The following is a 26,439-nucleotide window of genomic DNA, read 5'->3' on the forward strand; positions in this document are numbered from 1 at the left end:
AATCCTAGCACTCTGGGAGGCCAAGATAGAAGGATCCCTTTAGCCCAGGAGTTCAAGATCAGACTAGACAACATCACAACACACTATCTCAAAAAATAATATTTTATATATATAATTTATATATACATATATATAATATATATATATTTTTTTGGAGATGGAGTTTTGCTCTTGTTGCCCAGGCTGGAGTGCAATGGCACGATCTCGATTCACCACAACCTCCGCCTCCTGGTTCAAGTGATTCTCCTGCTTCAGCCTCCCGAGTAGCTGGGATTACAGGCATGTGCCACCATGCCCGGCTAATTTTGTATTTTTAGTAGAAATGGGGTTTCTCCATGTTGGTCAGGCTGGTCTCAAACTCCCGACCTCAGGTGATCCACCCACCTTGGCCTCCCAAAGTGCTGGGATTACAGGCGTGAGCCACCACACCCAGCCAAAAATATTTTAAAAATCAGGATTGAGCCCAGGAGTTCAAGGCTGCAGTGGGCCACAATTGTGCCACTACACTAGAGCCTTGGTGACAGAGACCTCAATTCAAAAAAAAAAATAAATAATAGAATCTCAACAGTCTTCTAGGCCTTCCAATCATCAGTTCCTAAAAATTCCAGCATTGTTTTATGCTATCACCTCTACCGCCAGGTCCCCCTTACTTTTAGTTGCTGTCAATACAAATCTTCTTTAGGTTTTTCCAGCAGCATCTTCCAGTTTCAAGACTTTTCCCTAAGCTGTCCAATTTGTATGGAATGCTGTTCCCACTCTTACCTCCTTTAACTAATTAATCCCTATTCATCTTTCAATCTTAGCTGATTAAATAAGTAGGCTACTCACCCTGCACTTCTCATAACACTTCTTCCAACTGTAATTAAACTAATTATGCAATTACTTAGTCTGTCTCCTCAAGTAGGCTGTAGGGACTTCTGTGTCTTGGTTATAGCTATATCCCCAGGGCCTAGCATCAGGCCTAACCCATAAGTACCCAATAAATACTTCTTGAAAGAAGAGCAACAGTTTGGGAAAGTAAAATGAGTTTCACGTGACTGGAGTTTAGAGAGATTTGCCAAAAACCTTCCTAAAACCTGTTTATCAGTGGCCTCTGGTGGCCACCAATAAAAAGTGCATAAGATAGGGCCTTAGGGGCCAAGTGACAAGGTCTGGGCTGGACTCTGCCTCCTGCAAGTCACCTATGCACACTGATCATAGTGTCTGATGGAAAAAGCCCCTGTCCCCACCTTTTGTGATTTTGCAAGCTGCGATTCCCTAACTTCTGAATGTAAGTCGTTTGGACTCTTCATATTGCTAAACCTAGGCACTGATCAGGACAGGGGGATGGAAACTCAGGGCCCAGGTCCAGCACTGCCTTGAAACCAATAGGACAATCATTGCCCTGATTGCTCACTCCTGAGGCATTCTTGAAGACTCTAGGGAAGCATTGCAGTGCTTAAGATTTGCCAGTAGATGGCGCTACTTCCCAACGTGCCTAATGCAAGGATAAGGAATTACTCAGCCTCTTCACAGGTTCCTCCAGAACGAATATTTGGGCTTCAAGGGCAGGTCACATCCAGCAGCCCTAGGTCTGTCATCCCTGAGGGAAACAGCCTCCATCTCAGGCCTGACCAGGCAAATAAGACAAGCAAGCAATATGGATGCTCCAATGGCTTTATTAACTCCCTCTTTCCACTGTGGCAGGACTTCATTAGCTGGAGAGCTGGAAGGGAGGCCAAGAAGCTGTGGTCTCAGTACGGGTCATTAAAGGGGTACAGAGGATGCCCTGCATCCCTTGGGACTCTCTTCCCATCCACCTGGAAAGAGAGACAGATAGATTACTGCATCAGCAGGAGTTGCCATTCCAAAGACTCCAGGCATCTTCCCCAAATCTTCCTAAACAAACTAATCTGTGTACAACATTACATCAGATGGCAGTGGCCAGGATCCCCATCTCAGAGAACATCACAGTATCAACAGCATTCTAGCACCAAACCCATAGCCTGATACGTAGCTGCCCCTGCCCCTAAGAGTGTGAAGTCTCAACTGAGATCAAGAGGCCAGGAACCATTTATTTCCCTAAGCACAGCAGACTTCCCTCCCAACCCAACCCCTCGAGTGAGGTCAACAATGCCTTCTGGGCTCTCCTCATATCATTTACTGAGAATCTACTACATGTCAGGAACTGGGCTCATTTTACACATAGGAAGCTGAGGCTTGGAGAACTTTAATAACTTGCTCTAGGTTGCAAGATATCAAGAAGCAGCACTGAGACTCACAGGTTATATGCCTTATCCCTGAGCCATACTTCCCTGAGCTCAATAAAGAGAAATGAGAGCACTATGTCCAGCATAGCAATCCCACCCACAACATTGTGTCCCTCTCACAACCAGCAAGCCTGAGGTCACACCTGGGCCAGAATCCCACCCCAAATCTCACATTCGCCAAGTCTAGGGGCCTGATACATCCTCACCATAAGCATAGGCACAATATATCGCCAATTTTTGTTCAGGGCATTTAGCTGCTTCATCTCTTCTGGGCTAAAGGTGAAGTCAAACACCTGAGGATGGAGAGTGGGGTTCAGGAACAACAGCTTTGTGAGCAGAAGCTGGGGTTCCACAACACTGCCTTTTTACCCAGGTAGAGTCAGGGCCAAGAAAATGTCCCAAAGAGCTAAAGAAGATAGAACCCATTACCAAGTACCTTGATGTTCTGAAGGATTCGAGAAGGAGTGATACTTTTGGGGATGCAGATCACTTTCCGCTGGACCTGCCACCTAAGTTGGGGGATTAGATAGATGAGGAAAAGGAGTCAGTATTCATAAGCATTATTTTGTTCTCCATGCAGCCTTCCCTAAGCTCCTAGAGCACCTGAGCCCTGCTGCAATGGGGAATATGCCTAGAGTGGCCTCCCTCCAGATCACAGGGCAAGATCCTCAGCCTCACTCAGACACTGAAACAAGAAATCCCTTAACCCTTGCCTCCCAACTCAGGGCCCTCTCCCTAAGACTGCCCCGTACCTGAGCAAGATCTGAGCTGGAGATCGGCCATACTTTTCAGCCAATGCCAGGACTACTGGTTCCTCCAGCAGGACAGGCTCATCAGGATCACGCCATGCACGATCAGAGGAGCCCAAAGGGCTATAAGCAGTTACCTCCAGGCCACGTGCTTGGCAGTGGGCAATTAGCTCGTTCTGAGCCAAGTATGGGTGGCATTCCACCTGAGCCAAAGAATAACCCATCACCATGAAGTGGTCACACCCAGCTTGCTTGGCCATCCCAGACATGCATGTCTGGACCAACCCCCTATTGCTGACTCCCCCACTCCCCTTCAGCCTGTTTTTCTCACCATTTCCCATTGGCAATTTCATTCTCTCCCACTGCTTCAATGCCCACCTTTAGGCAGAGGACTTCTGCACCAACACTCTGACAACTTGCTAGCCATCTCCCTTAAGCAGATCCATTGTTTGCTCACTCATGCTCTTGAGCACCCAACCCCTAAACCACTCATCTGCTTGCTGTCCTTACCTGCAAGACAGCTGGACGCACGGAGGCCACACTAAGTATGTCATCGATCTGCCGACTATTGAAGTTGGACAGGCCCAGTGCCCGCACCAGCCCCTTAGCCACCAGTGCCTCCAGAGCCTTCCAAGTCTCCTTATAGTGGGTGGAGTCGTAGCATATGGTCCCATCAGCATTCTTCGGGAAGGGGTTGTCTCCCCGCCTGAGTGAGAGACAGCCCCACCAAGTGTGGACACAAATGCCAGGCTTCTGCCCTACCTGACCATCCAGCCACTCTGTGTCCCAAACTCCAATCCCAGAGAGGACAAAGGGCCAAGAATTTTTAAAAAGCCATGCTTTTTCTTTTTTCTTTCTTTTTTTTTTTTTTTTTTTTTTTGAGACGGAGTCTCACTCTGTCCCCGGGCTGGAGTGCAGTGGCCGGATCTCAGCTCACTGCAAGCTCCGCCTCCCGGGTTTACGCCATTCTCCTGCCTCAGCCTCCCGAGTAGCTGGGACTACAGGCGCCCGCCACGTCGCCCGGCTAGCTTTTTTTGTATTTTTTAGTAGAGACGGGGTTTCACCCTGTTAGCCAGGATGGTCTCGATCTCCTGACCTAGTGATCCGCCCGCCTCGGCCTCCCAAAGTGCTGGGATTACAGGCTTGAGCCACCGCGCCCGGCCTCTCTTTCTTTTTTTTGAGACACAGTCTCACTCTGTCGCCCAGGCTGGAGTGCAGCAGCACGATCTTGGCTCACTGCAAGCTCCGCCTCCCGGGTTCACGCCATTCTCCTGCCTCAGCCTCCTGAGTAGCTGGGACTACAAGCGCCTGCCACTACACCTGGCTAATTTTTTTGTATTTTTAGTAGAGACAGGGTTTCACTGTGTTAGCCAGGATGGTCTCGATCTCCTGACCTCATGATCTGCCCGCCTCGGCCTCCCAAAGTGCTGGGATTACAGGTGTGAGCCACCATGCCCAGCTAAAAATAGTCATGCTTTTTCATCCTTTCAGATCGTAACTCAGGTGTTAAGTTTACATGGAATGCCTATGCCCCCTCCTCTTCCTAGACCTAGATATCTCCTCTCCCCTAGGAAGTCTTTCTTAACTCATCCTCAGGGAGTTATCCGCCCTTCTTCCAGCACAGGGCACGGCACTAATGGTGGGCTCCTCTCACATCTTCTGCTGAGACGTACTTATTACTCTAACCCCAGATGCTCAACAGAAAAGTCAGCACCTTTTCTGAATGAATAAAGGGAGCAGGAGGGTTACAGGTGCACACCCTAGGGTAAATACCATGTGAGACTGCCTTCATTTTTCTAGAGTTAAACTCCTGTAGCTACAGCTAAGCTGCTGTAGCAGAAGAGGCTAAGATCCCAGGTCAGGCTCCTCAGCTTGCCATGCAAATGAGTGTTTGTATCCTGCTCTGCTGCTGTGACTTACAATAAGTTACTAACATCATCCTGCTAAACCCCCTGATTCCCCAGATGAGGCTCTGGCAAGGCTCACTCAAAGGCATAAGGCCAGTGCATCAGGTACAGGTCCAGATACTCCAGCTGGAGGTCAGCCAGAGTCTTCCGGAGGGCAGGCTCCACATCCTCGGGGTGGTGCTTGGTGTTCCACAGTTTGGATGTCACGAACAGCTCCTCCCGAGGCACCGCCTAGTACAGGGGGAAGGGCCTACAGTGAGAAGAGCCACAAACACCTGGTCTCACCCACGCTCAACTCTGAGAGAGGAACGGAAGGAAGCTGATGCCAGATTCCCTCCAGCTGGGCCCCAGCCCCAGCTTCTAAGTTATCTCACCCCACCTCTCTTTACAACCCCAGTCCTTACCTTGCCTGGTCCCACGTCCTCCTTCAGGGCCTCCCCAATCTCAGGCTCATTGCCGTAGATAGCAGCACAATCAATGTGGCGGTAGCCTACACTAAGGGCATACTTAACAGCTGCTTTTACCTGCCAGGTGAGAGAAGCAGAGGTTTCAGCTCTATGGGTTTCAGCCTTCTACTGTCGCCACCCCAAGGTCAATGCTCGGGGAGGGGCGGTCAGAAATATAGCAGGCACATCTATGCAGTGGAGGTGAAAAGATGGAAGATGAACTGGGCGCGGTGGCTCATGCCTGTACTGTAATCCCAGTACTTTGGGAGGCTGAGGTGGGCAGATCACCTGAGGTCAGGAGTTCGAGACCAGCCTGGCCAGCTGGAGGTCAGCCTAGCCAACAAGGTGAAACCCCATCTCTACTAAAAACACAAAATTAGCCGGGTGTGGTGGCAGGTGCCTGTAATCCTAGCTACTCAGGAGGCTGAGGCAGGAGAATCACTTGAACCCAGGAGGCAGAGGTTGCAGTGAGCTGAGATTGTGCCACTGCACTTCAGCCTTGGCAGCAAGAGCGAAACTCCGTCGCAAAAAAAGAAAAGAAAGATGGAAGATAGTTTCAGTCTAAGGGACCAGAAGCCTCTTCAGAGGCTCCAAACCCTTTGCTCTGCTCCCACCCCAACCAGTCTCTAAGATGCCTTCCTACCCAAGCCATCTCAGCAAGGTCTAGCAAAAACTAACAATATTTTTCCGGCATCTACCATAAAGAGGGCTTTAGTAAATATTTTTTCAGGCTGAGCATGGTGGCTCATGCCTGTAATCCTAGGACTTTGGGAGGCAGACATGGGAGGATTGCTTGAGGGCAGGAGTTTGAGACTAGCCTAGTCAACATAGCGAGAACCCCCACCTCTTCAAAAAAAAATTAAGGCCAGGCGTGGTGGCTCACTTTGGGAAGCCGAGGCAGATGGATCACCTGAGGTCAGGGGTTCAAGACCAGCCTGGCCAACATGGTGAAACTCCATCTCTACTAAAAATACAAAAATTAGCTGTGCATGATGGCACATGCCTGTAGTCCCAGCTACTCAAGAGGCTGAGATAGAAGAATCGCTTGAACCCAGGAGAAGGAGGCTGCAGTGAGCTGAGATCATGCCACTGCACTCCATCCTGGGTGAGACAGAGTGAGACTACATCTCAAAAAAACACACACAAAAAAAACAAAAAAAATTAAAAACAATTTTTTTTTTTTTAAATAAAGGCCAGGCATGGTGGCTCACATCTGTAATCCCAGCACTTCGGGAGGCCGAGGCAGGCGGATCACATGAGGTCGGGAGTTTGAGATCAGCCTAACCAACATGGAGAAACCCCGTCTCTACTAAAAATACAAAATTAGCTGGGCATGGTGGTACATGCCTATAATCCCAGGTACTTGGGAGGCTGAGGCAAGAGAATCGCTTGAACCCGGGAAGTGGAGGTTGCAGTGAGCCAAGATGGTGCCATTGTACTCCAGCCTGGGCAACAAGAGTGAAACTCCGTCTCAAAAAAAAAAAAAAAAAATTGGCTGGGCGCAGTGGCTCACGCCTGTAATCCTAGCAATTTGGGAGGCCAAGGTGGGCAGATAACAAGGTCAGGAGATCGAGACCATCCTGGCTAACATGGTGAAACCCTGTCTCTACTAAAAATACAAAAAATTAGCCGGACATTGTGGCGGGCACCTGTAGTCCCAGCTACTTGGGAGGCTGAGGCAGGAGAATGGCGTAAACCCGGGAGGCGGAGCTTGCAGTGAGCTGAGATCGTGCCACTGCACTCCAGCCTAGGTGACAGAGCAAGACTCCATCTCAAAAATAAATTAAATAAATAAATTTTTAAAAATTTAAAAAATAAATAATAAAAAATTTTTTTTCAATCAGAAGACAGATGGATAAATAGACAGAAAAAAGAAGTATAGACCATAGAAACAAGTTCCAGGTTCTAAGGAGCTAGTTAGAGAAACATAAGAAAAAATTCCTAGGCCAACAACATACAGGAAGTCATGTAGACAGACTCTGGGAGCTCTGAGAGCACAGGCCAGCAAAAGAGGTTAGAAGGGGGAAAAGATTAAGGAAGGCAGATAAGTGGGCTGAAAGCTGGACCCAGAACCCCCTAATGAGAGAGAAGAAAACAGGCATCAGGTAGAAGGATGGGTTAGTTAATTTTGCTAAAATCCAGACTGGAAACATGGCATCAGCAGCAGAACCAAGGGTACCCAGCCTTAGACACAAAGCACCCAAAGCTCTTATTGTGGGTGCCTGGCATAGTATTCAAGATACCCACCTGGGTGCAGACGTACTTCCCTTAACATCTGACCCCTGCTGTTCTATGCCCCGACTTGGCCTTGGCTGTGGCCCCCACCCCCTGCCTTGACCTAGCTCATGGACTTGTCCGAGGCTGTGACACGTGCCTGCCTGAAGCACAGGGACCCTGGCTCCAAGCTCCTAAGCAGCTATAGGAAAGAAAGCAAAAGGGAAAAAAGACATAGGTCATCCAAGCACACCACAAATACCAGTTTAAGTTCCAGATAGAAGAATCTGTTCTCTCTGCTGGTACTTCTCTCAAACGTAATCCCCAAACTTGTCTTCACTCTGACTCCAGATTTCCAAGGAAGAAGGAAGAAGCGCTGGGGAAATGCCCCATTCCAGGCAGGAGCCAAATCTCATAGCTACGTCCACCCTAAGAGAGCAGGTCTACACTCCCAGACTCCCCTCAGCTGGGAGGGTCCACACCAGGGGTCAATCATCAACTTTAATAGTCCTTGAGTTAAGAACTACATTTACATTTTTAAGTGGTTATGTATTTATTTTATTATTATTTTTCTTGGGATGGAGTTTTGCTCTTGTTACCCAGGCTGGAGTGCAATGGCACGATCTCGGCTCACTGCAACCTCCGCCTCCCGGATTCAAGTGATTCTCTTGCCTCAGACTCCTGAGTAGCTGGGATTACAGGCATGCACCACCACGCCTGGCTAATTTTATATTTTTAGTAGACGGGGTTTCTCTGTGTTGGTCAGGCTGGTCTCAAACTCCCAACCTGAGGTGATCTGCCTGCGTCAGCCTTCCAAAGTGCTGGGATTACAGGCATGAGCCACTGCACCCAGCTTAAGTGGTTACTTATTAAAAGGTCACGTGAGTATATAATCACCTCCATCTGTAACTTGTCCAATATAATCTAATTGTTTTTTAATTTTCTTTTCCTTAATTTTTGTTCCCCTAGACGGCGTCTTGCTCTGTTGCCTAGGCTGGAGTACAGTGGCATAATTGTGGCTCACTGCAACCTCTGCCTCCCAGGTTCAAGCAATTCTCCTGCCTCAGCCTCCCAAGTAGCTGGGATTACAGGCGTGTGCCACCATGCCCGGCTAATTTTTGTATTTTTAGTAGAGACGGGGTTTCACCATAGTTGCCAAGCTGGCCTCAAACTCCTGACCTTGTGATCTACCTGCCTTGGCCTCCCAAAGTGCTGGGATTACAGGCGTGAGCCACAGTGTCCAGCCTACTTTTTTTTTTTTTTTAAGATGGCCTCGCTCTGTCCAGGCTGGAGTGCAGTGGTGTGATCATAGGTCACCGCAGCCTTGGCTTCCAGGGCTCCAGCAATCCCCCTAACTCAGCCTCTCGAGTAGTTGGGACCACAGGCACATTCTAATTTTCTAAATTTTTTGTAGAAATGGGGTCTCACTGTATTGCCCAGTCTGGTCTCAAATTCCTGGGCTCAAGCACTCTTCCTGCCTCGGCCTTCCCAAGTGCTGGGATTACAGGTATGAGCCACCACACTTGGCCCCATCTTGTTCTTTAAAAAAAAGTTTGTGACTGGGTGAGGTGGCTCACACCTGTAATCCCAGCACTTGGGGAGGCCAAGGCAGGTGGATCACCTGACGTCAGGAGTTCGAGAGCAGCCTTGCCAATATGGTAAAACTCTGTCTCTACTAAAAATAAAAAAATTAACCAGGTGTGGTGGCTCGTGCCTGTAGTCCCAGTTACTTAGGAGGCTGAGACACGAGAATCACTTGAACCCACGAGGCGGAGGTTGCAGTGAGCCAAGATCACGCCACTGTACTCCAGCCTGGGGAACAGAGTGAGACTCAGTCTCAAAAAAAAAAAGTTGAGTCGTCCTGAAGCGGCGGCCAGAGAAGAGACAAGGGTACGAGCATTGGATCGCCATGCCTTTCTTGGACATCCAGAAAAGGTTCGGCCTTAACATAGATCGATGGTGGACAATCCAGAGTGCTGAACAGCCCTACAAGCTTGCTACTCGATGCCATGCTTTTGAAAAAGAATGGATAGAATGTGCACATGGAATTGGTGCTATCCGGGCAGAGAAAGAGTGCAAGATAGAATATGATGATTTTGTAGAGTGTTTGCTTCGGCAGAAAACGATGAGACGTGCGGGTGCCATCAGGAGGCAGCGGGATAAGCTGATAAAGGAAGGGAAGTACACCCCTCCACCTCACCACATTGGCAAGGAGGAGCCTCGGCCCTGAGCAGAGCAGCTGGTGATGTCTGGAGGCTGATTTTCCCGTTCTCTGTTCTCCACTGGAAAGGTTGTTTACGGAAAACCTCCTTGTCAAAGTGTGTAAAAATAAAGGATTGCTCCATTTAAAAAAAAAAAAAAAAAGTTTGCTGGACCTGTATGTTAGTGTGTGCCTGTGGTCCCAGCTACTCAGGAGGCTGAGGTGGGAGGGTCACTTTTGAGCCTAGGAGGTCAAGGCTGCCATAAGCCAAGAACGTGCCACTGCACTCCAGCCTGGGCAACACAGCGAGACTCTGTCTCAAGTAAAAAAAAAAAAAAAAAAAGCTTGCTGACCTTTGGTCTATACAATCCACCTAGTTATTCTTCAAACCTTGACACCTTCTGTGTGCCTAATTCTGGACTGAGCAGTAGGGAGAGGCTAAGCCCTCAAAGAACCCAGTGTGGGAGAGGAGACATGATCACAGCACAGGGTGATAACTGCCATATTAGGGGTCATAGCGTAGGGATGGGCACAGAGGGGCCACATGTCTGCCACAGCACTCAGTGCAGATCCAGTTAGAGAAACATGTCCTTCCTATGCCCCCGGCGCTGCTGGGTCCCTCAGCCCACTCTCTGAGTCAGCTGGGGAAGCCCAGGGTATATAACTGGTCTCTTCATCTCTTCCCACTGCTCTCCAGGCTCATCCCCACTGGAAGGGGAGTATGGGGATGGGGCTGCTAGGAAAATGCAGGCAGAGGCTCAACAAGTTTTTCTTTTCTTCCCCCATCCCTCACCTGACCAGGCTCACTCTTCCAGGTACCCAGACCAATCAGAGGCATCTTCTGCCCAGTGTGCAGGAGAACACAGGAAGCCGCCATTGCCCCCTGAAACACAGATGGGAAGAGAATGGTGTTGGGGTTAGTGCTGTTGTTCAGATCTCAGATATCCACTGTCAAGAATACTGCAAAACGCCCGGGCACAGTGGCTCATGCCTGTAATCCCAGCACACTGGGAGGACGAGGCGGACAGATCACCTGAGGTCAAGAGTTCAAGGCCAGGCACAGTGGCTCATGTAATCCCAGCACTTTGGGAGGCCGAGGTGGGTGGATCATGAGGTCAGGAGATCGAGACCATCCTGGCTAACACGGTGAAACACTGTCTCTACTACAAATACAAAAAAATCAGCCAGGTGTGGTGGCAGACACCTGTAGTCCCAGCTACTCTGGAGGCTGAGGCAGGAGAATGGTGTGAACCTGGGAGGTGGAGCTTGCAGTGAGCCAAGATCGGGCCACTGCACTCTAGCCTGGGCGACAGAGCAAGACTCTGTCTCAAAAAAAAAAAAAAAAAACAAAGAGTTCAAGACCAGCTGGGCCAACATGGTGAAACCCCATCTCTACTAAAAATACAAGAATTATCGGGGCATGGTGGCACACACCTGCAGTCCCAGCTACTCGCGGGGCTGAGGCACAAGAATCACTTGAACCTGGGAGGGGGAGGTTGCAGTGAGCAGAGATCATGCCACTGCACTCTATAAAGTATGGGCCAGGAAGGGGTGGGGAAGAGGGGACAGAGGTAGAGCACAAACACATGGTTATATATGTACCTGTGAGCAAGGGCAGTGGAGACAGGGTACCCAAAACCAACCATGGCCAGTAGCTCCTGAACAAATACTGACCAGACCACCAGCTTGGATGCCCTTTTCTGTGGCAGGCTAAAGATCTCTATTAAAGAACTGCACTATCTAAAAACAAAAACAGGATGGCCACATAGAAGCACCCAGTCTTGACTAAATAAGGTCTCAAGCCAGTGTAAGGCAGGCAAAGGCCATTATGAGAGAAAGAGACCAGGTAACTGAATAGGCCCAGGAAGGGACCACTTCTCTGGCAATGAAATTAACATTCCCAGGAGGTTGTCAGAACTACAGATTCTCGGCCGGGCACGGCAGCTCACGCCTGTAATCCCAGCACTTTGGGAGGCCGAGGCCGGTGGATCATGAGGTCAGGAGATCAAGACCATCCTGGCTAACTCAGTAAAGGCCTGTCTCTACTAAAAATAAAAAAAATCAGCCGGGCGTGGTGGCGGGCGCCTGTAGTCCCAGCTACTCGAGAGGCTGAGGCAGGAGAATCACTTGAACCCAGGAGGCGGAGGTTGCAGTGAGCTGAGATCACGCCACTGCACTCCAGCCTGGGCAACAGAGTGAGACTTTATCTCAGAAAAAAACAAAAAAAGAACTACAGAGATTCTATTCTCTAAGTACCTTTCACAGAGGTCTGGTCAGCCATGCTGGTAGGCCTGAGTGGGCTCCTACAAGGGAGGTAAAGGGAGTCCTAAAAAAGGAACTTTTTTTTAGACTCAGGGTCTGGTTCTGTCTCCTAGGTTGGAGAACGGTGGTATGATCATGGTTCACTGCAGCCTTGAACTCCTAAGCTCAAGTGATATTCCTGCCTCAGCCTTCCAAGTAGCTGGGACTACAGGCCTGTGCCAGCACACCTGGATGTTTTTGTTTTTTTTTTTTTTTTTTTTTTTTGAGACGGAGTCTCGCTCTGCCGCCCAGGCTGGAGTGCAGTGGCTGGATCAAGCTCCGCCTCCCGGGTTCACGCCATTCTCCTGCCTCAGCCTCCGGAGTAGTTGGGACTACAGGCGCCCGCCACCGCGCCCGGCTAGTTTTTTTTTTTTTTTTTATTTTTTAGTAGAGACGGGGTTTCACCATGTTAGCCAGGATGGTCTCGATCTCCTGACCTCGTGATCCGCCCATCTCGGCCTCCCAAAGTGCTCGGATTACAGGCTTGAGCCACCGCGCCCAGCCTCACCTGGATGTTTTTAAACTTTTTTAGAGATGGGGTTTGGCTAGGTTGCCCAGGCTGGTCTTGAACTTCTGGCCTCAAGCTATCCACCCACTTCAGCCCCCTGAGTTGCCAGGATTACAGGTATGAGCCACCATATCCAGATCTTTAATTTTTTAGTTGAGAAAATAGGCTCAAAGAAGTGAAGTTAGACTGGGTACTGTGGCTCACGCCTGTAATAAGAGCACATAGGGAGGCCAAGGCAGGCAGATCACTTGAGGTCAGAAGTTAGAGACCAGCCTGGCCAACATGGTAAAACCCCATTTCTACCAAAAAATACAAAAATTATCTAGGCGTGGTGGCATACGCCTGTAGTCCCAGCTACTCTGGAGGCTGAGGCGGGAGAATCGTTTGAACCTGGGAGACGGAGGTTGCAGTGAGCCAAGACTGCGCCACTGCACTCCAGCTTAGATGACAGAGCCAGATTCCATCTCAAAAAAAATTAAAAAAAAGTGAAGTTATTTGCTCCAAATCAACAGCCAAGAAGTGGCAAAACCGGCTGGGCACAGTGGCTCATGCCTGCAATCCCAGCACTTTGGGAGGCCGAGGTAGGTGAATCACAAGGTCAAGAGATCGAGACCAGCCTGGCCAATGTGGTGAAACCCCGTCTCTACTAAAAACACAAAAATTAGCTGGGTGTGGTGGCAGGTGCCTATAATCCCAGCTACTCGGGAGCCTGAGGCAGGAGAATCACTTGAACCCGGAAGGCGGAAGTTGCAGTGAGCTGAGATCGCATCACTGCACTCCAGCCTGGGCAACGGAGGGAGACTCCATCTCAAAAAAAAAAAAAAAAAGAAGTGGCAAAACCAAGGATCTAAGGAGGAGCTAATGGAAAAAAGGCAAATAAACACAGACCTATAAAAAGATACTCACGGTAGATACATGTGTGATGTGCTACAGAAAAGGGAAAGGACAAAGAAATATTGACACTGATTCATAAGAATTCCCAAGAGTCAAGGGGAAGAACTCTTACCAGGAAGGGGAAACTATACACATGACTTCAGTGCAGCAGAAAAATAACTAATTACAGATACAAGTAAATTTCCAACCAAAGATAACTGGAGCCTCCTCCTCTGGAAAGCTATGAAAATAAGAAGTCACCAAATGGCCCAACAATACTCATTTTATCAGTAAATTGAATGTTCCAACTCTTGTGCAAAACCCAAGAGAAAAACATGTTTAAATATTTAAACTGCCTTCCTTCAGTTTATGGTCTTGTAATGGGAATAGCTGATATCAGTACACTGTGATAAGAGCATTGATCAAATTCTGCACAAGAGCTGCAAAAGGGTGGCAAGAAAAGAGTAACCTTGCTAGGATGGCTTCTTGGAGGCCATCTCTTCCTGAGTCAAGTCCTAAAGAATAACTGAACAGGAGTTAGCCAAGTGAAAGAAAAGGAGAGAGAACGTTCACACCAAGAGCCAATGAGGTAGATATAACCTTTTCCCTTGATCTCATCGGTACCATGAATATCACTCTTGGGACTGACTTAATTGCTAACAATATCTTTATAAATATAATCTTAGTTTCCAGGTTCTAAACGGATGTAGGATAGAGCAAGTAATAAGACAAGCTGTGGCCGGGAGTGGTGGCTCACGCCTGTAATCCCAGCACTCTGGGAGGCTGAGGCGGACGGATCACCTGAGCTCAGGAGTTCGAGACCAGCCTGACCAACATGGTGAAACCCCGTCTCTATTAAAAATACAAAAATTAGCCGGGTGTGATGGCATGTGCCTGTAGTCCCAGCTACTCAGGAGGCTGAGACAGGAGGAATCGCTTGAACTCGGGAGGTACAGGTTGCAGTGAGCTGAGATCGCACCACTATACTCCAGCTTAGGCAACAGAGCAAGACTCCAGCTCAAAAAAAAAAAAAAAAAAAAAAAATTAGCTGTGCATGGTGGCGCATGCCTGTAACCTCAGCTACTTGGGAGGCTGAGACATGAGAACTGCCTGAACCCAGGAGGCGGAGGTTGCAGTGAGCCGATGTAGCGCCACTGCACTCCAGTCTGGGCAACAGAGTGAGATCCTGTCTCAAATAATAATAATAATAATAAGTTGAGGCCAGGTACAGTGGCTCACGTCTGTAATCCCAGCACTTTGGGAGGCCAATGCAGGCGGATCACTTGAGGTCAGGAGTTCGAGACCAGCCTGGCCAACATGGCGAAACCCCCTCTCTACTAAAAATACAAAAATTAGCTGGGCATGGTGGTGCGTGCCTGTAATCCCAGCTACTCGAGCAACTGAGGCAGGAGAATCACTTGAACCTAGGAGGCAGAGGTTGCAGTGAACTGAGATCAGGCCACTGCACTCCAGCCTGGGCCACAGAGTGAGACTCCATCTCAAAAAAAAAAAAAAGAAAAAAAAAAAGCAAGTCGTGAGTAAAGCCAATACACCAACACTGTCTTTCCTAATACTTCTGATCCAGGAAGAATTTTATATCTAGTTTAAGTTGATTTTGGAAACCACTCTTTTCTGCTAAAACAAAATCGAAACTGTTCAATCTGAGCATCAGACCACAAACTACCAGGGCAATGCTCTTTATAATCAAACTTTTCAAGGACACAAATTTCTAAGGGATCAAGTAAGCAAGTCTGGACCTGACAAGAGGAACCTGGTGGCCTGCTGCCACCGGGGTCTAAGGCAGGTTTCCTGGGCTTACTGCCCAATGACCTGTTGGCCTCTTGCAGATTACCCAACACACATGAGAAGGCTCTGAAATTACAACTGGGATGAAAGCTTGAACAACACCCTGGCTTAAGGGGAAAAGGAAGAAGAAACTTGAATCTTGCTTCTCCCTTTCTTTTGCTAGTGAAACTGAACACCAAAAGGGCTGAGGCTTGGAGGACAGGGATGAAAGAGGTAGGAGATGTGCAAAGAACAAGAGCTCCCTAGGGAAGAATGAAGGTGCCACATAGATGTTCTTCTCTAAGACAGAAAATCATCCTCAGTCAGCTCCTGACTTCCTCATCTTCTGCTTGATACACTGCTTTCCAGCCTAGCCGTGCATTAACAGATTCCAGACTCCGGGCTTGTCAGGAACTGCCTATCTGGACCTTTGGCAGCATTCAGAAACCTTCATGTTATCTTTATTATTATTATTTTTTTTTTGAGACGGAGTTTCACTCTTGTCACCCAGGCTGGAGTATAATGGCGCGATCTCGGCTCACTGCAACCTCCACCTCCTGGGTTCAAGCGATTCTCCTGCCTTAGCCTCCTGAGTAGCTGGGATTACAGGCGTGTGCTACCACACTCAGCTAATTTTTGTATTATTAGTAGAGACAGGATTTCACCATATTGGCCAGGCTGGTCTTGAACTCCTGATCTCAGGTGATCCACCAGCCTCAGCTTTTCAAAGTGCTGGGATTACAGGTGTGAGCCACTGTGCCCAGCCTATCTTTTATTTTATTTATTTTGTTTGAGACAGAGTTTCATTCTTGTTGCCCAGGCTGGAGAGCAATGACACAATCTTGGTTCACCACAACCTCCACCTCCCAGGTTCAAGCAATTCTCCTGCCTCAGCCTCCCAAGCAGTTGGGACTACAGGTGCCTGCCACCACGCTTGGCTAATTTTTATATTTTTAGTAGAGTCAGGGTTTCACTATATTGGCCAGGCTGGTCTCAAACTCCTGACCTTGTAATCTACCTGCCTTAGCCTCCCAAAGTGCTGAGATTGCAGGCGTGAGCCACTGCACCCGGCTAGCTTTTTTTTTTCTTTAAGACGGAGTCTTGCTCTGTCACCCAGGCTGGAGTACAGTGGCATGATCTTGGCTCACTGCAACCTCTACTTCCCAGGTTCAAGTGATTCTCTTGCCTCAGACTCCAGAGTAGCTGGGATTACAGGCACCCACCACCACACCCAGTTAATTTTTTGTATTTTTAGTAGAGACGGGGTTTCACCATGTTGGGTAAACTGGTCTCAAACTCCTGACCTCAAGCAATCCACCCACCTCGGCCCAACGTACTAGGATTATAGGCATGACCTGCCGTGCCCAGCCAGAAACCCTCATGTTATCTTTTTTTTTTTTTTTTTTTGAGACGGAGTCTTGCTCTGTAGCCCAGGCTGGAGTGCAGTGGCACGATCTCAGCTCACTGCAAGCTCCGCCTCCGGGGTTCACACCATTCTCCTGCCTCAGCCTCCCGAGTAGCTGGGACTACAGGCACCCGCCACCTTGCCTGGCTAGTTTTTTGTATTTTTTAGTACAGACGGGGTTTCACCGTGTTAGCCAGGATGGTCTCGATCTCCTGACCTCGTGATCCACCCGTCTCAGCCTCCCAAAGTGCTGGAATTACAGGCTTGAGCCACCGCGCCCGGCCCCTCATGTTATCTTGAAGTATGAAAGGGAGATGTGTGGGTTGAGTGGGGAGGGGGGTATTATCAGGACTCAGGTTTTATTATTTCCAATTCAGTGCATAGGTTCCTTCCCTCTGTTGAATTCTTTCTTTCTCAAAGGGCTCTACAGTTGCTGCTTGGAGGCAGGGAACTAGAAGACGCAGGAAAAAAAGGAAACAATATCTACATGAGTGTTTCCTGGCTGCATGGGCCTTTCCTCTGCCTCCCACAAATGCTGGTGTGGGAGTAGTTGGTGAGGAGAGTATTTTCTCCTGTACTTTTCTTTTTGAGACAGGGTCTCACTCTGTTGCCCAGGCTGGAGTGCAGTGGCCCATTCATGACTCACTGCAGCCTCGAACTCCTGGACTGGAGCAATCCCAAGTAGCTGGGACTACAGGCACATGTCACCACACCCAGCTTATTTATTTACTTATTCATTAAAACAGAGTCTTACTCTAATGTCCAGGCTGGAGGGCAGTGGTGTGATCTCAGCTCACTGCAACCTCCACCTCCCAGGCTCAAGCTATCTTCTCCATTCAGCCTCCCACGTAGCTGGGACTAGAAGCATGGGCCACCGTGTCCAGCTTAGTTTTTGTATTTTTCGTAGAGATGGGGTTTCTCCTCGTTGCCCAGGCTGGTCTCAAACTCCTGGGCTCAAGTGATCCTTCTGCCTCAGGCTCCCAAAGTGCCGGGATTATAAGTGTGAGCCACCACGCCTGGCCTTATTTTTCTTTTGTAGAGATAGGGTCTCACTATGCTGCCCTCTCAAACTTCTGGCCTCAAGTGACCCTCCCACCTTGACCTCCTAAAGTGCTGGGATTACAGGTGTGGCTTTCTCCTATACTTTTTTTTTTTTTTTTTTTTTTTTTGAGACGGAGTCTTGCTGTGTCGCCCAGGCTGGAGTGCAGTGGCCGGATCTCAGCTCACTGCAAGCTCCGCCTCCCGGGTTTTTACGCCATTCTCCTGCCTCAGCCTCCCGAGTAGCTGGGACTACAGGCGCCCACCACCTCGCCCGGCTAGTTTTTTGTATTTTTTAGTAGAGACGGGGTTTCACCGTGTTAGCCAGGATGGTCTCGAACTCCTGACGTCGTGATCCGCCCGTCTCGGCCTCCCAAAGTGCTGGGATTACAGGCTTGAGCCACCGCGCCCGGCCTTTTTTTTTTTTTTTTGAGACGAAGTCTTGCTCTGTCACTCAGGCTGGAGTGCAGTGACGTGATCTCGGCTCACTGCAACTCCACCTCCCAGGTTCATGCCATTCTCCTGCCTCAGCCTCCTGAGTAGCTGGGACTACAGGCGCCCGCCACCACACCCAGCTAATGTTTTTATATTTTTTAGTAGAGACAGTGTTTCACCGTGTTAGCCAGGATGGTCTCGATCTCCTGACCTCGTGATCCGCCCGCCTCGGCCTCCCAAAGTGTTGGGATTACAGGCGTGAGCCACCGTGCCTGGCCTCTTCTATACTTCTAAAAAAGCCAGCTTGGAAAATCACCTTACATGTGTAATGTTGGCCAGATTTTGTCAGTTTAGCTGGGTTTTAAATCTTGTTAATACTTATAGATACAGAAAAAGAGAATGCTCTAATATGTAACCTAAGACTGCAATAATACTTCCTGTACTTCTTGATGTATGTGAAAAGAATTTTAAAATATATATTCCTAAATCTTTCTCTAGTCCATCCATATCTACCTCCACTGCCACTGCCCCATCTCTGACCACCATTACTCTTTTTTTTTTTTTTTTTTAAGACAGAGTCTTGCTCTGTCACCAGGCTGAAGTACAGTGGTGTGATCTCAGCTCACTACAACCTTCGCCTCCCAGGTTCAACTGATTCTCCTGCCTCAGCCTCCCCAGTAGTTGGGACCACAGGCGCATGCCACCACACCCGGGTAATTTTTGTATCTTTAGTACAGACGGGGTTTCACCATGTTGGCCAGGATGGTCTCCATCTCTTGACTTCGTGATCTGCCTGCCTCAGCCTCCCAAAGTGCTGGTATTACAGGCATGAGCCACCGCACCCTGCCTCTTTAAATTTTTTTTTGAGACAGAGTCTCACTCTGTTGCCCAGGCTGGAGTGCAGTGGCATGATCTCGCCTCGCTGCAACCTCAGCCTCCCGGGTTCAAGTGATTCTCCTCCCTCAGCCTCCCGAGTAGCTGTGATTACAGGTGTGTGCTACCACACCCAGCTACTTTGTGTATTTTTAGTAGAGACAGGGTTTTGCCATGTTGGCCAGGCTGGTCTCGAACTCCTGACCTCAGGTGATCCTCCTGCCTCGGCCTCCCAAAGTGCTGGGATTACAGGCGTGAGCCACTGTGCCCAACTGACCATCACTCTTTACTTAAACCACAGATCTCGGCTTCCAATGTGGTCCCTCTTCCCACAGTCCATCACCAGATCCAACCATGTGACTCCCAGTCTCAAACCCTTCCAGCAGTTCTCCCCTATATTCATGATAAAGTCCAGGCTACTCAAAACCTGGCTCCTATCTTCCTCATTTCACCACCTCCTCATGTCAGACTGTATTCCAGACTTTGAACACTCAACAGGGTGACACTACTTACCTGACTTTAGGTGTCTGCACACTTTCCTTCCCCAAACCCTATCTTTGCTTGGCTAACTGCTGCTCATCCTTCAGCTAGCACTTTACATTTCTGGCTCCTTTCCAGGTACAGTGGCTCATACATGTAATCTCGGCACCTGGGCAGGCTGAGGCGGGAGGATCACTTGAAACCTGGGCAACAAAGGGAGACACTGTCTCTACAAAAATTTGTTTTTTTCTTTCCGAGTGTGCTTGCTAGGGAGAATTTTTTTCTTTTTTTTAAAGATTAACTGGGCACAGTGGCGTGCACTTTATAGTCCAAAGGCTGAGGTGGCAGGATCACTTGAGCCCACAAATTTGAGGCTGCACTGAGCAAGGATTTCACCACTACACTCCAGCCTGGGCAACAGAGTGAGAGACCCCCATCCATCTCTAAAAAATAAATAAATAACTAAATGGATGGCTACTTCCATGTACTAATAGCATGTACACATCACTACATTTTTCCTTCTGTTTATATATAAATTTCCCCCACAAACCTGGCTACTCCTTGAGGTCTGAGCCTGTCATCTGCTTGAACTCCTAGAGTACCTGTCCCATACATACATACATACATACAATGTACACATTACACACACACACACCACACACACACTCACACACGGCTTATGGAGGAGAGATCTTGACAGGTTGAGTTTGGCCAGCTGGAAGGACATTTGAGGAAATCGCTGCCTCTATCACCGTCTTCCTTTACTTCTTGGAAAATCTGGAAAGAATCCCCTTGAAGAATATCAAAGCACTTTACTATACTCGGCAAAAAATCCCAGTGGACCAGATAGAATCACACTGAGATTGCTTCTGTATCAAAGATAAGGAAACAGATTTTGGAAAAGTAACAGGCCTGCAGCCCTGAGTATGAACCATCTGAAGGGGAAGAGTTAATTAACAGTAGCCTCATCCAGTGAAGGTTCAGATCTGTGTCTCACTTTAACAGAGTTCTGGGGCAACAGAATAACATGTTGGACTTTCCCAGACTCGAGGCAGGCGTCTAAGTAAGAGAATTATCCCCATTTCCCTCCACTTCCGAGAACCATTCCTGCACCTGCGTAAGAAAGCCCGAGCAGCTGGAAAAAGCACGTAGGTGAGCAAACAAAAAGATGGCAATTAAAACTTACAGATCACCTAGTATGCGCTGTGCGCCTTCAAAGCTTTATCTCAATTGTTGCTACAGTTCTAATGTAGGACCACATTTTATTGCTGAGGAAACAGGTTCAGAGAAACTGGGAAGTTAGCAAGATCATACAGAGAAAAGAAGAGCTCAAATCCGAAACCAAGTCTCGTCCCCTCCAGTGCCCTGCGCTCTTCGCTCAACCCGGGGGGCTGACATTCAGTCGTAAAGGATCGAGGCCATATCCTCTGGGAGAAAGGCCAGCAGCAAGAGAAACTCACCTTGGCACAAGCACAGAGCGTGAACACAGTAGTGTGGCCTGGGCTCAGTTCTGCACCCTGTCAAAGATCCAACGGTCCTTAGCTTAAGTCTGGCGGTGAGGAGGAAGCTCCACCCGGAGGGAGGGGCAGGGGCCGGGCATAAAGGATCACGCGCAGGGTGGACCTCCTTCCCCGCCTCCCAAGGAAGGACCTGAAGGGGATGGAAACCAGAGCTGGGAGGTAGTACCGTCTCCACCTCTGGATCCTCGAGGTCGACCTGGCCGGAACTTGGTCACTCACTCCGCAGCGCGAGTTTGGAGAAGTCCTAGGCACAATGAGGCAGGTGGCGCTGGCCACGTGGGCGGTCCAGGGGGCGGGGCCAGCCGCGCCTCTTACTGGCCCACATTGCACTGCGCGCCTGGGCGCCGCCGCTGGCGCTTTTCCGGGGGAAGTAAGGTCCCAGATGCTACGTTGCAGGTTCTTCTGGTGTCGGCCCTCCGGATTCACAATGCCATCCCTGGCTCCATACTCTCCCTAAAGTTAGGTTGAGTGGATTCCCAAAGTTTACCAAAGTTGGCCGCGTTACATTTAGTTCAAGCAAACTGAGGCCCAGAGAGCAGCTGCAACACCGAGGTTGGCCAGAATACAGAAGACCTTGGGTCTGCAGATGCAGGCGCTGGAAAGTGCCTGGTCCCTCTGTCTGGACCATGGACCCGTGCAGCAAGTTATGTGCCAGGCACTGTGCGTAACACTTAATGAACATGGTTTTATTGAATCTTCAGGATAATCCTGGAAAAGGAATATTCTTTTTTTTTTTTTTTTTTTTTTTTGAGACGGAGTCTCGCTCTGTCGACCAGGCTGGAGTGCAGTGGCGCGATCTCGGCTCACTGCAACCTCCGCCTCCCTGGTTCAAGCAATTCTGTGCCTCAGCCTCCCAAGTAGCTGGGATTACAGGCGCCCCATACCACGCCTGGGTAAGTTTTTTGCATTTTTTAGTAGAGACGGGGTTTCACCATCTTGGTCAGGCTGGTCTTGAACTCCTGACCTCGTGATCCACCCGCCCTGGCCTCCCAAAGTGCTGGGATTACAGGACTGAGCCACCGCGCCTGGCCGAAAAGGAATATTCTTTTATTTCGTACAAGCCTTTTAAAAAGTCGTAGGACAGGCCGGGCGCGGTGGCTCAAGCCTGTAATCCCAGCACTTTGGGAGGCCGAGACGGGTGGATCACGAGGTCAGGAGATCGAGACCATCCTGGATAACACGGTGAAACCCCGTCTCTACTAAGAAATACAAAAAACTAGCCGGGCGAGGTGGCGGGCGCCTGTAGTCCCAGCTACTCGGGGGGCTGAGGCCGGAGAATGGCGTGAACCCGGGAGGCGGAGCTTGCAGTGAGCTGAGATCCGGCCACTGCACTCCAGCCTGGGCTACAGAGCGAGACTCCGTCTCAAAAAAAAAAAAAAAAGAAAAAGTCGTAGGACAGCATACATACAGAAAATACACCAATCTTTTTTTTTCTTCTTCTTCTTCTTTTTTTCCTATTCTACATCCAGGGAGAAAGAAAATGTACAAATCTTAAATGTATACAGTACTTTTTTTTTTTTTTTCAATGTAACTGCCATCCAGATGAAGATACAGATATTACCAGCACACCATAAGCCTGTGAGGATGCATTTTATGGATTGGACAGACTCAGCAAGGTGAAAGCTATTTATAATTTTCCCAAAGTCACACAGGTATTAATTACATGACAGATCTGAGATTTGAAATAGTCTGTGCTGTTTGAGTGGAGAGGTGTCTTGCATTTATGTGTTTTCCTTGGCAGGGATGGGCAAGACACAGGGTTATCTCGGTTTGGTTCTGCTTTTCCCCACACCTTCGCTCCCCTAGAGCCACTCTTCCCATTTCCCCACCCCCATGATCCCCCACTGTCTCCCCAACATAAGTGATGTCCTGGTGGACCAATTGTCTAATATATCAGGCCATCCTCATAAAAACAATCAGACTCGGTGGGGTGCGGTGGCTCACGCCTGTAATTCCAGCACTTTGGGAGGCCAAGGCAGGCAGATTACCTGAGGTCGGGAGTTTGAGATCAGCCTGACCAACATGGAGAAACCCCGTCTCTATTAAAATTGCAAAATTAGCTGGGCGTGGTGGTGCATGTCTGTAATCCCAGCTACTCGGGAGGCTGAGGCAGGAGAATTGCTTGAACCTGGGAGGCGGAGATTGCAGTGAGCCAAGATCGTGCCACTGCACTCCAGCCTGGGCGACAGAGCAAGACTCTGTCTCAAAAACAAAATTTTGTCTCAAAAACAAAAATAAAAACAAAAAACAAAAACCATACTGCTCCCCTACCAGTGAGAAAGAGAAGGAAAGGGCCAACAGACAGTTTGCCCTTGCTGCCCCTAAAATATGATGATTCCTAGACACCATACATATAGTGGTTTCATATAGCCTCTCAGTCCTATGTAACTGAGCGCTTAGCTGTGTCTTCTTTTTTTTTTTTTTTTTTTTTTTTTTGAGATGGAGTCTCGCTCTGTCACCCAGGCTAGAGTGCAGTGGCCGGATCTCAGCTCACTGCAAGCTCCGCCTCCCGGGTTCACGCCATTCTCCTGCCTCAGCCTCCCGAGTAGCTGGGACTACAGGCGCCCGCCACCTCGCCCGGCTAAGTTTTTGTATTTTTAGTAGAGACGGGGTTTCACTGTGTTAGCCAGGATGGTCTCGATCTCCTGACCTCGTGATCCGCCCGTCTCGGCCTCCCAAAGTGCTGGGATTACAGGCTTGAGCCACCGCGCCCGGCCAGCTGTGTCTTCTTATGAAACCATAACTAGGTCTATGGCACACCACCTGTTTTCTTTCCCTTCTTCCCCGGCTAATTTCTGTTTTTCTCTCATTCTTGTTGTCAGATTATACCTCCTATTAAATCCTTAGCATGTAAGCTTTGCCTTGAGCTCCGGTTTTCTAATATAGTTTTCTAGACTAAGATAAAACTAAATTAATTTTATACGGAGTGGAAAGAGAGAGAAGAAAAGAATGATTTAAAAGAACCAGGTCGTCCGGGTGCGGTGGCTCAAGCCTGTAATCCCAGCACTTTGGGAGGCCGAGACGGGCGGATCACGAGGTCAGGAGATCGAGACCATCCTGGTTAACACGGTGAAACCCCGTCTCTACTAAAAAATACAAAAAACTAGCCGGCCGAGGTGGCGGACGCCTGTAGTCCCAGCTACTCGGGAGGCGGAGGCAGGAGAATGGCGTGAACCCGGGAGGCGGAGCTTGCAGTGAGCTGAGATCCGGCCACTGCACTCCAGCCTGGGTGACAGCGCGAGACTCCGTCTCAAAAAAAAAAAAAAAAAAAAGAACCAGGTCAGGGCCAGGCACGGTGGCTTACGCCTGTAATCCCAGCACTTTAGGAGGCTGAGGCAGTTCTCTACTAAAAACACGGAAATGGCCAGGCATGGTGGCTTATGCCTGTAATCCCAGCACTGTGGGAGGCCGAGGCAGGCGGATCACAAGGTCAAGATTTCGAGACCATCTTGGCCAACAGGTGAAACCCGTCTCTATTAAAAATACAAAAATCGCGCCGGGCATGGTGGCTCACGCCTGTGATCCCAGCACTTTGGGAGGCTGAGGCAGGCGGATCACCTGAGGTCGGGAGTTCGAGATCAGCCTGACTAACATGGAGAATCCCTGTCTCTACTAAAAATACAAAATTAGCCGGGCATGGTGGCACATGCCTGTAATCCCAGCTACTCGGGAGGCTGAGGCAGAAGAATCACTTGAACCTAGGAGGCGGAGGTTGCGGTGAGCTGAGATCACGCCGTTGCACTCCAGCCTGGGCAACAAGAGCAAAACTCCATCTCAAAAAAAAAGCAGCTGGGCATCGTGGTGCGCATGCCTGTAGTCCCAGGTACTCAGGAGGCTGAGGCAGGAGAATTGCTTGAACCCGGGAGGCCGAGGTTTCGGTGAGCCGAGATCTCCAGCCACTGCACTTTAGCCTGTTGACAAAGCGAGACTCCCCCTCAAAAAAAAAAAAAAAAAAAAAAATTAGCTGGAGCCGGGCGCGGTGGCTCACGCTTGTAATCCCAGCACTTTGGGAGGCCGAGGCAGGTGGATCACCTGAGGTCGGGAGTTCAAGACCAGCCTGACCAACATGGAGAAACCCCGTCTCTACTAAAAATACAAAATTAGCCGGGGTGGTGGCACATGCCTGTAATCCCAGCTACTCGGGAGACTGAGGCAGGAGAATCACTTGAACCCCGGAGGCGGAGGTTGCGGTGAGCCGAGATAGCGCCATTGCACTCCAGCCTGGGCAAAAAGAGCGAAACTCTGTCTAAAAAAAAAAAAAAAAAATTAGCTAGACGTGTTGGTGCGAGCCTGTAATCCCAGCTACTACTTGGGAGACTGAGGCAACGGAATTGCTTGAACCTGGGAGTCAGAGGTTGCAGTGAGCCAAGATCGCGCCACTGCACTCCAGCCTGGGCAACAGACCAAGACTCAGTCTCAAAAAAAATAAAATAGGCCAGGCATGGTGGCTCACTCCTGTAATCCCAGCACTTTGGGGGGCTGAGGTAGGCAGTTCACCTGAGGTGACGAGTTCAAGACCAGTCTGACCAACATGGAGAAACCCTGTCTCTACTGAAAATACAAAATTATCCAGGTGAGGTGGCACATCCCTGTAATCTCAGCTACTTGGGAGGCTGAGGCAGAAGAATCGCTTGAACCCAGGAGGTGGAGGTTGCGTTGAGCAAGATTGTGCCATTGCACTCCAGCCTGGGCAGGAAGAGTGAAACTCCGTCCCCAAAACTAATAATAATAATAATAATAATAAAAAGGGCCGGGCGCAGCAGCTCACGCCTGTAATCCCAGCACAAGGCGGGCAGATCATGAGGTCAAGAGTTTGAGACCAGCCTGGCCAATATGGTGAAACCCTGTCTCTACTAAAAATACAAAAATTAGCTGGGCATGGTGTCACCTGCAGTCGCAGCTACTCAGGAGGTTGAGGGAGGAGAATGGCTCGAACCCAGGAGGCAGAGGTTGCAGTGAGCCGCACCACTACACTCCAGTCTGGGCGACAGAGCGAGATTCCATCTCAAAAAAAAAAAAAAAAATACGTAAAAGAAGAACCAGGCGGGGCACGGTAGCTCATGGCTGTAATCTCAGCACTGTGGAAGACTAAGAAGGGAGGATCACTTGAGCCTAGTAGTTCAAGACCAGCCTGGGCAATATAGTGAAACCTCATCCCTACAAAAAATATAAAAATTAGCTGGGCATGATAATAAAAATTAGCTATAGTCCCAGCTGTTTAGGAGGCTGAAGTGGGAGGATTGCTTGAGCCTAGGAGTTCGAAGCTGTAGTGTGTCATGATCGTGCCACTATACTCCAGCCTGGACAACAGAACAAAACCTCATCTCTTTTTTTTTCCCCCTCAAATTCTTTTTACCAAGGACCCTGTCTAAAAACAAACAAACAAGCTGGGTGTGGTGGCTCACACCTGTAATCCCAGCACTTTGGGAGACCGAGGCGGGCCAATCACCTGAAGT

The 26,439-nt window shown here is 49.1% G+C and overlaps 2 protein-coding genes across 15 annotated transcripts; one reads left to right on the forward strand and one right to left on the reverse strand.

Annotated features, from left to right (window-relative positions):
* Positions 1–1,640: 1,640 nt before the first annotated feature.
* AKR1A1 (aldo-keto reductase family 1 member A1) lies at positions 1,641–21,270 on the reverse strand. Of its 14 annotated transcripts, none has more exons than XM_005595591.4 (10): positions 21,159–21,270; positions 20,924–20,980; positions 10,559–10,648; positions 5,310–5,429; positions 4,985–5,136; positions 3,509–3,704; positions 3,002–3,201; positions 2,686–2,758; positions 2,456–2,542; positions 1,641–1,799 (listed from the first exon to the last, which is right to left on the reverse strand). In XM_005595591.4, exons 3-10 carry the CDS (start codon positions 10,640–10,642, stop codon positions 1,734–1,736), a joined length of 978 nt encoding a protein of 325 aa, XP_005595648.3. In that variant the 5' UTR covers positions 10,643–10,648; positions 20,924–20,980; positions 21,159–21,270; the 3' UTR covers positions 1,641–1,733. The 14 variants fall into 14 exon arrangements, 12 of the variants coding, with proteins under 12 accessions (XP_005595648.3, XP_005595646.3, XP_005595647.3 ...); XM_005595589.5 differs by having other exon boundaries at positions 21,150–21,270; XM_005595590.5 differs by having other exon boundaries at positions 21,114–21,270.
* On the forward strand, positions 9,437–9,931 carry LOC102143409 (NADH dehydrogenase [ubiquinone] iron-sulfur protein 5-like). Its single transcript, XM_005595588.5, has one exon. The coding sequence runs from the start codon at positions 9,475–9,477 to the stop codon at positions 9,793–9,795; it is 321 nt and encodes a 106-aa protein (XP_005595645.1). The 5' UTR covers positions 9,437–9,474; the 3' UTR covers positions 9,796–9,931.
* Positions 21,271–26,439: the final 5,169 nt, after the last annotated feature.

The sequence above is a fragment of the Macaca fascicularis genome, chromosome 1 (genome assembly GCF_037993035.2).
Source record: "Macaca fascicularis isolate 582-1 chromosome 1, T2T-MFA8v1.1".
Classification (NCBI taxonomy): Eukaryota; Metazoa; Chordata; class Mammalia; order Primates; family Cercopithecidae; genus Macaca; species Macaca fascicularis.